Below are 12,642 nucleotides of genomic sequence, written 5' to 3' on the forward strand. Positions count from 1 at the left end.
GATAGTCAGGGTCGCGGCCTTGTGGGAGAAAGGGAACGAGGTGGACGTGGGTCTCCGGGCCTGGAGGGGCGGCCCGAAGGCTCTGCGCGTGGCCCGGGTTGCGCGCCACATCGGGCCGGGGTCATCGCAACTTTGACTCCCGCCAAGGACGAGGCGGCCCGGCGGGGCCTGAGGTCGGCACTCGGGGAGGGTCGGGCCAGGGAGAGCGTGGCGAAGGGCCCAGCTGGGGGGAGGGTCCGGTCAGGCGGGCCGAGGGCGGCGCTTAGGAGGGCACAGGCAGGTAGGGCTGGCAGAGGTCAGGGCTGGGGGAGGGTCTGGCCAGGCAGGCCGAGGGTCAGGGCTCCGCAGGGTCCGGCCAGGTAGGGTGTGGCCAAGGTCAGCGCTGGGGGGGCGGGTCTGGCGAGGAAGGGCTTGGCCGCCGCGGGTCCAACCCTGCAGGGCCACGAGATGAGCCCTGGGCTGGTCTCAGGCCCACTTAGCAAAGGGCTGCAAGAAAGGGCCACTTAGGAGGGTCTAGGGTCTTTGTGTTCTTGGAGGTCCCGAGGTGGGAAGGCAGGACCTCATCGCCAGTTCACTCAGGCTTCCTCCACGTGCCCAGAATGGGAAGATAATGATTTCTGACCCAAAACGCCGGGTCTGTTGCCTTCTGTAAAATACCTCACTGGCCACTAGTGGGCACTCTTCCCTAACCTGACTGAAGGAAGCCAAGTGTGCTAGGCTCTTGCCAAATTCGTTTCCTCCCTTGACATAATCTTTGCCCCAGATCAAGACTCTCAAGTTTAAAGTTTAAACTTTGCAGATGAGACACCTAATGAAACTTTATAAAAATGGGACCGATAATAGAAACTAGTGGAGTCTCCTGAACTCTAACTGGGGCTCCCTAAAGCCCCCCAGTTAGAATGAAGGGGAAAGGGGAGGAGGGAATATAAATTTTGCTTTTTCATTCAGAAAATATAACTACAGTTGTGTACCCTGAAGTAGCTCTCTTGTCCTGTGGCACAGCACAATATATATATTTTAACAATATATATATTTTTAACAATATATATTTTTGTATTAAAAAAACAGACTATGTTTATATTTTCTTAAAGAGAGAAAAATCACATTTTTTCATTCATATATATATTTGTATGTACATGTATACAAAATGGTTCTGGAAGAGAATACTTGACGTTGGTCACAGTAACTACCCTTGGGAGAAGACTGCAATTGGGTAACAAGTTAAGGACCCGTTGTTTTATCTATTTTACTTGAAATTTTTGCAGTGATGTATTGGTATATGCAATTTAAAATTTGTTCTCTACTACAGAAGTCTATCCAAATTAAAATGCATGTGTGAGGTGAGGTTAATTAACCCAAATGACCACATTTCCTTAAATTGCTTATTAGGTCACACTCCCAACAGGGCCTCCAGAATGTTAGGTCACGCCCACTGGGGATGTGGGTGTCTGGTGTGTGATCTGAAGCTGCATGAAAGATGCAAAGCATTGCACAGAAGTTAGATTGGAATATATAGCTTACTTACGAAATAAATTAGATAGAAGGATTCACTTCTCCAAGGTAGGAGAGGGGGCCAAAGCCCAGGGAACATGGCAGCGGCCATAGCTTAAAGAGCACATGGCCACACCAGAGTCTAGTAAGGCAATAGAGAATGGCTGCTCATGGTTGAATCCTTTTTTTTTTTTTGAGTTGGAGTCTCACTCCATCGCCCAGCTCACGGCCACCCCAGTGTAGACCTGCTGGGCTCCGGAGATCCTTCTGCCTCAGCCTTCCAAGTAGCCAGAAATACAAACGCATGTTACCACGCCCAGCTAATTTTTGATTTCTTGTAGAGACGAGGTCTCGCCAAGTTGCCTGGGCTGGTCTCAAACCTGCGGGCTCAGGAAATCCACCCGCCTTGGCCTCCGGAAGTGCTGGGATTACACAGAGCCCAGCAGATTGAATCCTTTGAATCCTTCCCTTTGATGGGGGAAGGTCATTAAGGTGATTGGGTGGTGGTCTGCTCCACATCATCACAAAGGGGCAGGTAAATGCAGGTACTGACATCAGGTAATGGACAGCAGGCAGACGTGTGGGTTAGTCACATGATTGCTGCCATGGTGGTGGGGTTTGTCTGTGTCAAGAAGGTCACAAAGGGCTGATTAGGTTAACCTGGGTCTTATGGGTGGAGGCAAATGCTTGAAATAGAAAAGCTAATTAATAACAAGCTGGAGAGGGGGTTACAAAACAATTATCAATAGCTACCTCTGAGAAACCTGCTCTGTCCCTGGCTAGTGATTAGAGGGTAAGTTAAGTGAACCGCTAGAAAGACATGAGATTTAGGCTATGTTAAAATGGCTGCCTATTGGGTATTTAAAATCCATGTTATTCCCTTTCACTGCTTGTCAAGGAAGAGAGTGTGTATATAAATCCCGAATTTGGGGAGAAACAATTTCACTTTCAAATTTTCTCCCACTTACCTGTAAATAAAATCATAGTTGTCATGTGTCCTATTTCTGGATCTAATATATTTGCCAATGAAAGCATTTGGCCATTGGATCAAGAGTATATACTATTTGAAAAGTATTGGTAAGGTACTTTTCTTTGAAAAATAAGGACTTTTAGCTGGGGTCGGTGGCTCAGCCTGTAATCCCCCACCTTTGTCAGACTGAGGTGAGTGGATTGCCTTAGCCCATGGGTTCAAGACCTGCCTGGGCAGCGTGACCTCATCTCTACAATAAATCCAAAAATCAGCCAGGTGTGGTAGTGCACACCTGTAATTCTGGCTGATCGGAAGGCTGAGGCAGACGAATCATTGGAGCTCAGCAGGTCGAGGCTGGGTTGGCCAGGAGCGGCCACTGCACTCCAGTCTGGGTGACAGAGTGAAACTCCAATTCAAAAAAAAAAAAAGAAAACTAAGGACTTTGTTAAAGTCCTTTGGTCTTTGTTCCTTTAGCCATATATTTTTGGGCTCAGAAAACAATAAGCTAAAAGGAAGGCCTCAGAAACAAAAATTTTCTTTGATCTTCTCCAGCCTTCCTGTCTCTCCCATTCACCCCAGAGGCTTGCCATAGAAACTAGAATCCCTCTTCCCCAAGGCTGGTCATAGAAACCAGAACTCCTTTTCCCCAAAGCCAGCTGTTAGGTTAAAATATATCCCAGGGGGGCATCCAAAATTTTAGGTCAGTCCTGTCAAGGTGGGGGTTGTGTGATCCGGTGCTGTGCGAAAGATGCAAAGAATTGCACAGAAATTAAATTGAAAAATATAGCTTAAGCCATGCTCGGTGTCTCAGCCTGTAATCCTGCACCTTTGGGAGGCTGAGGTGAGTGGATTGCCTGAGCTCGCGGGTTCGAGACCCGCTTGGGCAGCGAGACCTCATCTCTACAATAAATCAAAAAATCAGCCGGGCATGGTAGCGCATGCCTGTAATTCCGGCTACTTGAAAGGTTGAGAAGGAAGGATCGCCAGAGCCCAGCAGGTTGAGGCTGCGGTGGCCGTAAGTGGCCACTGCACTCCAGTCTGGGCGACAGAGTCAGACTCCAACTCAAAAAAAAAAAAAAACAGTAATGAAAAATCTGAAGTCAAATGTTGTGGCTCATGCCTGAAATCCCAGTGCTTTGGGAGGCCAGGGTAGGAGGATTGCTTGAGACCAGGAGTTCAAAACCACGCTGGGCAACATAACAAGACCCTGTCACTACAAAAATAAAAATTAAACAATTAGCTGAGTGTGGTGGCATGCACCTGTAGTTACAGCTATATGGAAGTTGAGGGGAGGGGATCACTTGAGCCTAGGAGTTCGAGGCTGTGGTGAGCCAAGATTGTGTCACTATACCCCAGTCTGGGCAAGATAGCAAACCCTATCCCTAAAATAAAATTTTTTTGAAATATTGCACGCATTATCAAAATGTGACACAGAGACAAAGTGAGCACATGCTTTTGAAAATGGTGCCGAAGACTCACTCATCTCAGGGTTGCCACCAACCTTCAATTTGTAAAAAACACAATAAAGTGAAGCACAATAAAACAAGGTATTCCTGTATTTGAAAGCTTAACTATTTAAGCACTTTGTATGGATTATTATTATTTTTTTTGAGTTGGGAGTCTCACTGTCACCCAGACTGAAGTACAGTGGCCGCTCCCGGCCACCACAGCCTCGACCTGCTGGGCTCCGGTGATCCTTCTGCCTCAGCCTTCCAAGTTGCTGGAACTACAGGTGCACACTACTATGCCCGGCTAATTTTTTTGCTTTATTGTAGAGATGAGGTCTCACCAAGTTGCCCAGGCAGGTCTCAAACCTGCGGGCTCAGGCAATCCACTTACCTCAGCCTCCCAAAGCACTGGGATTACAGGCTGAGTCACCGAGCCTGGCTTGTATGGATTATTAAATAACAACAGCCCAATGAAGTAGTAGTAGTAGTAGTTGTTGTTATTATTATTATTTTGAGTGCAGTTGCATTCTCACAGCCACTGAAGCCTCGACCTCCTGGGCTTATGCAATCCCTCTGCCTCAGCTTCCCAAGTAGCTGGAAATTCAGGCCTATGCCACCATGCCTGGCTAATTTTTTTATTTACTGTAGAGATGAGGTCTCGAACCCCTGGGCTCAGGCAATCCTCTTGCCTCCACCTCCCAAAGTGCTGGGATTACAAGCATGAGCCACCATGCCCAGCCAGTAGTTACTATTATTATACCCACTACCTACATAGACAAGGCAATGGAGGTTAATAACTTACCCAGAATAGTAACTGGTAGAGCCTGGGATTGATATCTACTGAAGAGAGGCATCTTTGAGGACAAGATCTTAGTCCGTTTGCGTTGTTATAAAGCAATATGAGGCTGGGTTATAGAGAAAAGAGGTTTATTTGGCCCATGGTTCTTCAGACCATCCAAGAAGTATGGTGCCAGCATCTGCTTTGGTAAGAGCTTCAGACTGCCTCCACTTGTGGCGGAGGAAAGCAAGAGAGAGGAGAGAGGTGCCAGGCTCCTTTCAACAACCAGCTCTCAGGGGAACTCTCCCAGGAACTCACAGAGAGAGGACAGCACCAAGCCATTCATGAGGAGTCTATTCCCCCAACCCAAACACCTTCAACACTGGGGTTCACATTTCAGTGTGAGACTTGGAGGGGATACTGTCAAAACATAGCAATACCTTTACATCTCTTAGTGTTCCTTAGTACAACTATCTTTGGGATAAATTGATTTCTAAGCATTGCTTTCATTTTATGAATTCTGTAAATTTTGTGTAACTAATTAGGTTTCTTTCTTCCCATAAGTTACTAGAAAATGCATGATTGAATAAGTGGCTCAGGTAAGGCAAGTGTCTAGGACTTCATAATAAGCACTATTTCTTTTTCTTTTCTTTTCTTTTTTGAGTCAGGGTCTCGCTCTGTTGCCCAAGTTGTAAGGCAGTGCACAATCACTGCTCACCGCAGCCTCGACCTTCTGGGCTCAGGCGACCATTCCACCTCAGCCTCCTGAGTAGCTGGGACTACAGGAGTGTGTCACCTTGCCAGGCTAATTTTTTGTAGAAATGAGGTCTCACTATGTTGCCTAAGCTGGTCTTGAATTCTGGGGCTCAAGTAATCCTCCTTCCTTGGCCTCCCAAAATGCTGGGATTAAAGGTATGAGCCACTGTGCCCAGCAATAAGCATTATTATGTGAGCATCATTTCTGGCTTAATTTTATGGACACCATTTCTCTTTTATTCCCTTTTAATTCATATTGTTTTAACATTTTAAGTGGCTTTATAACAACTTGAAGTTCTTTTTTTTTTATTTTGAGAGACAGGGTCTTACACTGTCACCCAGGCTGCTGTGCAGTGGCATGATCCCAGCTCACTGCAGCCTTGACCATGCTCAGCTAATTTTTGTATTTTTTTTGTAGAGACGAGGTCTTACTACGTTGCCCAGCCTGGTCTTGAACTCCTGAGCTCAAGCAATTCTCCTTTCTTGGTCTCCCTAAGGGCTTGATTACAGATGTAAGCCACTGCAATTCTTTTTCAAATAAAAATCTTGGAGATAGAAGTCTACATACAGTCAATTTGGAGGGGAAAGGGACCAAATATCTTTAGTCAATGTAGGCCATTTCTAGGTTGCTTTACCAGTAAGAAAGAAAGCGAGGTCTAGGGCTGTCCTGCCTTAGTATTTAACACAAAAAGATGCCTGGTCACTGTCCTCATGCATGACTTCTGGGGCTACTCTTTGGTCCTCAATTCTCTCACCCGCCCAGCCATTTTCCTTATAACTTCTTCCTGTAATCTCCCATCCCAAAAGCATCTCTAGAAACTCTAGAATTCACATCATAAAAATATACTACACGGTGAATGACTACACCTGACAGAGTGTAAGAAACCTTTCCTTTCTTTTCTAAGAAACCTTTCTTTTCATTAGTTAAGATCCAATGGGCATTTTCTTGGATAAACTCAAATTGGTGAAAGATTTTTGTATACACCCAGAAAACCATGGGATGTGCTCTGAAATGTCAGGTTTATAAAAACTCTCTTGTGCTCAGGGAAGATCCTCTGCTCTGGTCTCTGAAGACATAGACAAACCAGGCACGGTGGTTCACACTTGTAATCCCAGCACTTTGGGAGGCAGAGGCGAGAGGATTGCCTGAGTCCAAGGGTTCAAGACCAGCCTGGGCAACTTGGTGAGACCTCATCTTTATGATAAAAAAAAAAAAAAAGCTAGGCTTGGTGGCACATACCTGTGGTTCCAGCTACTTGGAAGGCTGAGGTAGAAGGATCACCTGTGCCCAGCAGGTTGAGGCTGCAGTGGCTGTGAGCAGCATGCCACTGCACTCCAGCCTGGGTGACAGAGTGAGATTCCAACTCAAAAAAAAAAAAAAGAGTTAGTGCTCAGTACACTGCAGTGGGCTGAGGCAGACAGTCCTGGTCCCTCTCAGTAGGAAGGTAAGAGGACAAGATGGTATGGGGAGGGAGTCTGGCTTGACAAGTATAACGTAACATACAAAGATGAAGGCTGTGACCCACAAGGGATAGTCCTGAAAGTCTTGGCATCAAGGCAAGACTGGGAATCTCAACAGATAAGCACAGAGGAAGCATACAAGGAGTTCAATCCTTCCATATTCAGACGGGTTCGAGGACAAGTCTTGAGGAATGTTCAGGAATGTGTACTGGCAAGACTGAGGCAGAATCTTTTCTTTAAGGGACTCGAGCAGGCAGATTCCCAAGGCTCAGGCAGGGTTAGTTAGGGCCCAAAGGGGACATGTGACCCCAGAGCAATACAGAAGCTCATAAGTGGGACACATGGCCAACGCTAGGCCAGCAACTGAGAGCTGGAAGCACTTCTCTCTCTGCTCTGGTTTAAGGTTAAGATTGGTCCTACAGATAAGATCAAGGTTAAGACAATAGGTTGGGCAAAGTTCATCTGAGAGAGGGTGTGGGTGGACCTAGCAGTGAAGGCAGATTGCAAAGGCTGAGAATCTAGTAGGACCCACAAGGAAGCTGAGCTGGTTACTTTGTTACAAAATGGTTTCTAACTGCTCTGGAAAACCCAACACAAGTTGTATGGATAGGACTTTTATTAATGGTATCTGGTCCATGGTTGCAATGCTATATTTTGCTGCGCTTGACAGATTTTTTACCATTGAGATGTTTGTGGAAGAAAGTTTGAATTTGCTGCCAGGCATCGACCTGTGCCCTTGAGTGAGCGCTTGGTTCACCTCCATAGATTACTGCTGTGCCCAACACTGCATGTACAGAGGCTCTAGAAGGAGGAAAATAAGGTGGGTCGATACAATGACCAGTTCCTGGGTAGCAGATTATCTGGGGTCTTTCTTTCCCATGGGCTTGTAACCTTTCAGAGGCTATCTGGGCATAGAAGTTACTCCTCCAGCTCCGATCATCTAAGCCAACAATGAACAGGAAGGGCCCCTGTGCCTTTTCCAGTGGAATGAGACTTTGGTGATTCCGTGCCTCCAGCGGATTATCCCAAACATCCATGTAGGAGAGAATGCCCGCCTCAGTGATTTTGTGTCTTCCTGGGTCACTGTGGAGATTAGGAATAACCATATCCTTGTAATGCAGAGGAACTATTGTGTTGGCCACACAGGAATTGATAACCACAGTGGCTGTGATGCCCTTCAAGAAAGATGCCATTGAGAGACACAGGTCACCTCCCTTGGAGAAGCCAAGGAGCCCAATACTAGGGCCTTTTACCTGATAATGAGAGAAAGAAAACCAGCATAGAATTTATAAATGAGGGCATAAACAGAGATATTACATTCTTTAAGTAGCTTTCTAAGCTATCATTTGCTTTTCTTTCTTATGCAACAATCTACAAAGTTCAAGTATGTCTTCCAATAAGCAAATCAATTGATTTCCTAGTACATGAGCCATCCCCTAATACTTATGAGGGCTGGGTCAAGAGGATACACGGAGGCCTACATACCCTATAACTAAATATTTAAAAGTTATAAATCAAATGAACAAACTGTTAAGTAAAATATATTATTTTCTCCTACCATCACAACTTGTAAGGTCAGACTCAAATTTAAAATCTTGGAACTCACTGGAGTTCTGTACTAGAACGTGACAAGGGGGAGAGCCAGCTCCTGGCAAGCTCAGACCTCGGCCCATGTGCCTTCCTTCCATCTGAGCTCCTTTGAGGACCCTGGGGGGCCTGTTATGCATGTGTGAACACTCAAGCCTGCATGTTTAAGATCTAGGTATGTACATACTGATGAACCCAGAGAAGAGGCTTGAAGCACACTCAGAACTACTTGGCAGATAATTCTGATGTTCCAGATCCCCAGGGCAATGAGAAGGGGAAAGGACCCTGCTGAACATCTTATTCCTAAACATTAGAAGGTTTGAGTCTCTTTAACTCTGGATGGTAGCAGAGTATATATCATCCCATTTATAATCACATCAAAATGTTTTAATTAATAAATTTTTCTGTTATCAGATACTTTCTTTACAAAACCATAATACTAGCCAGGCTCGGTGGCTCAGCCTGTAATCCCGCACCTTGGGAGGCTGAGGTGAGTGGATTGCCTGAGCCCGCGGGTTCATGACCTGCCTGGGCAACTTGGTGAGACCTTATCTCTATAATAAATCAAAAAATTAGCCGGGCGTGGTAGCACGCGCCTGTAGTTCCAGCTACTTGGAAGGTTGAGGTGGAAGGATCGCCAGAGCCCAGCAGGTCGAGGCTGCAGAGGCCAGGAGAGGCCACTGCACTCCAGATTGGGTGACAGAGTGAGACTCCAACCCAAAAAACCCCCAAAAAAACCATAATAGCATTATTACACTCAACAAAATAGATTACTTAATATCAAATATGACATTCTGTTCAAATGTTACCAATTGTCTCAAAAAATGTCTTTTCCCTCTACACATTTGCATTAATCTTACAAATACAAAAAATTAAACCCCAGAGAGGGCAATTGCTTTACTCAGGATCATAAGGTCACTTTGTGGCAGATGCAGAGCCAGAACATTTGGTTAATAATTTTTTAAACTGGACTCGGTGGCTCAGCCTGTAATCCCGCGCTTTGGGAGGCTGAGATGAGTGGATTGCCTGAGTCCGCGGATTCGAGACCCGCCTGGGCAACTTGGCGAGACCTCATCTCTACAATAAATCAAAAATTAGCTGGGTGTGGTAGTGCATGCCTGTAGTTCCAGCTACTTGGAAGGCTGAGGCGGAAGCATTGCTGAAGCCCAGCAGGTCGCAGCTGCGGTGGCCGGGAGCAGCCACTGCACTCCAGTCTGGGCAACAGAGTGAGACTCCAACTCAAAAATAATAATACTACTAATAATAATTTTTTAGTCCCGTGCTCTTTGAATGATGGTACACAAGTACAAAAGGAACCGAGTAGTCAAGTCTTAAGGGATTGGAGAGAGATGGGAGGAAATGGAAATAATCATCTTAGTAACTTCTTTTTGAGACAGGGTCTCACTAAGTTTCCCAGGCTGGTCTCGAACTCCTGGATTCAAGCGAGTTCAGCTTCCCAAGTAGCTGGGATTATACCATGACCAACTTCAAACCTAGCAACTTTTGAAGGAGCCATGGTATCTCCTGGCATTCTTCTAGTTCCCAGTGGCTTGGCAGGGATTTTATTTTATTTTATTTTATTATTTTTTGAGTCAGAGTCACTCTGTAGCCCAGGCTGGAGTGCATGGCATGCTCATGGTCACTGCAGCCTCAACCTACTGGGTTTAGGTGATCCTTCCACCTCAGTCTTCCAAATAGCTGGAACTACAGGTGTGCACCACCACACCCAGCTAATTTTTTTTTTTTTGAGTTGGAGTCTCACTCTGTCGCCCAGACTGGAGTGCAGTGGCTGCTCCCAGCCACCGCAGCCTCGACGTGCTGGGCTCCGGCGATCCTTCCGCCTCAGCCTTCCAATTAGCTGGAATTACAGGCATGTGCTACCACGCCCAGGTGATTTTTGATTTATTGTAGAGATAAGGTCTCGCTGCCCAGGCGGGTCTGAAACCCGCGGACTCAGGCAATCCACTCACCTCAGCCTCCCAAAGGCACAGGATTACAGGCTGAGCCACCAAGCCCAGCTGTTTTTTTCATTTGTTTGTTTGGTTTTTTTTTAATTTATTGTAGAGATAAGGTCTTGCCATGTTGCCCAGGCTGGTCTCGAACCTGTGGGCTCAGGCAATCCTCTTGCCTCCGCCTCCCAAAGTGTTAGGATTACAGGTATGAGCCACTGCACCCAGCCTGGCAGACCTTTTAAATTCAGCCCTGTGTCCACTCTGCCCCTTCTCCTCTGTATCCAGGTGATCAGTGGAACCCACCTTTGGATGCTGCAGCATAAAGTTCACAGCTTCTTCAAAGTACTCCAGGTGCATATCATGCAAATATTCAGGGAGATCTTCAAATCTGAAGTAAGCCAGAGCAAGCACAGAAAAACCATGTCCAGCCAGGAGACTGGCCCTGTATTCACAAAGGCCACCGCCACTTCCAAACAGATCGATGATCCCTGGAAAGGACCCCTCACCTGGAGAATACCACAAATCACAAGAAGCTTTAGACCCTCAAAAGGTCTCTTGGGTTTGAGATTTTGGCAATCAGCAAAGAAGTTTTTGAAGTCAGGGTGGATAGGGGTGGAGAGGTTATCATAGAAAAGATGCTTTTTACTTCTCTTTTTGGGGGAGGGAAAACAAAATGTCTTATTTTATCAAACAATAATACAAATAATTTTCACAAAAAATATTTATATTATTATATGATTAATTATTATATCATATAATTTTCAAAAACAACGATAGTATAAATAAACCAAGTTAGAAATAACATAAGTTGGGCATGGACTCACATCTATAATCCTAACACTTTGGAGAGCCAAGGCAAGAGGATCATTTGAGGCCAGGAGTTCAAGACCAGTCCGGGCAACATAGGGAAATCTTGTCTCTCAAAAAAAAAAAAAATTAGCCAGGTATGGTGGCACATACCTATAGTCCCAGGTACTCGGAAGGCTGAGGTGGGAGGATCACTTGAGCCCAGTAATGGGAGGCTGCAGTGAGCTATGATTGCACCACTACACTCCAGCCTGGGTAACAGAGTAAGACTCTGTCTCAATAAAAGAAAATAAAAGAAAGGAAAATAATAACGTGATGACATGAGCATTTTCTACCACATCTTCTTTCTCATTTTCCTCAAAAACAGTAATTACTTGAGAATGCTTTGAGAGCTGTAAAGTGCTCTACATATACAGGGGAATATCATAATATATTCCTATATTCCCCACCTCCTTAAACTCCCTGCTGTAGCCTTACAGAATGCTATTCCGAACTATGCCATGTTCCCCAAATGTTGGCAGACAATGTTTCCTTTGCCTAGAATACTATTCTCTCTTCCTCTCCATTTTTTTGACCAGTTGACTCCTAGTCTTCAAACCTAATTTTAGATCTCCCCTCTGGACAGCCTTCCCACGTCCCCCAAGGCTGAGCTGAGTTGCATCTCCCTGGCTGGGCCTGTACTTCCATCACATAGCACCTGTCACACTCTACTATAGGTGCAAGAGTGACTGCCTGTATCCTCTGTTAGATGGTAAGCACAGTGAGGCCCATGGCTCTGTTAGCTACTGCATCCCAATACTTTAGTATAGACTTAATACATATTTGTTAAATGATCAAACCCCTCTATGTTATTTACAAAAGCCTTTGAGACACAATACATTTTATATGAGCCACATAGTAGACACTGAAATACTGTACTAATTAACACAACATTGACTTGACAAGAATATCAAATAACTAGACTGGGTGGTAAGGGTGTGTTTGTAGAGACAGGACCTCATTCTATCACCCAGGCTAGCGTGACCTGGTAGAATCATAGCTCACTGCAGACTTGAACGGAAGGAGGATTGCTTGAGACCAGGAGTTCGAGGCTAGCCTGGGCAACATAGTGAGCTATGTATATATATAAAACTGGAGCCAGGCATGGTGGCGCAGGTCTATAATTTCAGCCACTCTGGAGGCTGGGTCATTTGAACCCAGGGTGTCAAGGCTGCAGTAAGCTGCGATCTCTCCACTAAACTCCGGTCTGGGCGACAGAGTGAGATTCAGAATCCACAAGACTTTGGAGCGAAGGAACAAGCTTAAGAAGGTTCCACCATCCCGTGGTTCCCAGGCCTGGCAAGCGGCCTGCGGGGGTCGCAAGGACCTTGCCAGGCCTGGGCCCCACTCCCC

The 12,642-nt window shown here is 45.8% G+C and overlaps 1 protein-coding gene across 1 annotated transcript in view; it reads right to left on the reverse strand.

Moving 5' to 3' along the window:
- Positions 1-7,502: 7,502 nt before the first annotated feature.
- The window catches only part of ACOT6 (acyl-CoA thioesterase 6), a 5,495-nt gene continuing 355 nt past the window's right edge, over positions 7,503-12,642 (reverse strand). Inside the window, exons 2-4 of the mRNA XM_008060259.1 lie at positions 12,567-12,597; positions 10,747-10,949; positions 7,503-8,157 (exon numbers count right to left, since the gene is read on the reverse strand). Coding sequence (XP_008058450.1) covers positions 7,552-8,157; positions 10,747-10,949; positions 12,567-12,597 — 840 coding nt within the window. The 3' untranslated portion in view covers positions 7,503-7,551. The remainder of the gene's footprint in view (positions 8,158-10,746; positions 10,950-12,566; positions 12,598-12,642) is intronic.

The sequence above is a fragment of the Carlito syrichta genome, unplaced genomic scaffold, assembly GCF_000164805.1.
Source record: "Carlito syrichta isolate Samal-C Ts95f unplaced genomic scaffold, Tarsius_syrichta-2.0.1 Scaffold304568, whole genome shotgun sequence".
NCBI lineage: Eukaryota > Metazoa > Chordata > Mammalia > Primates > Tarsiidae > Carlito > Carlito syrichta.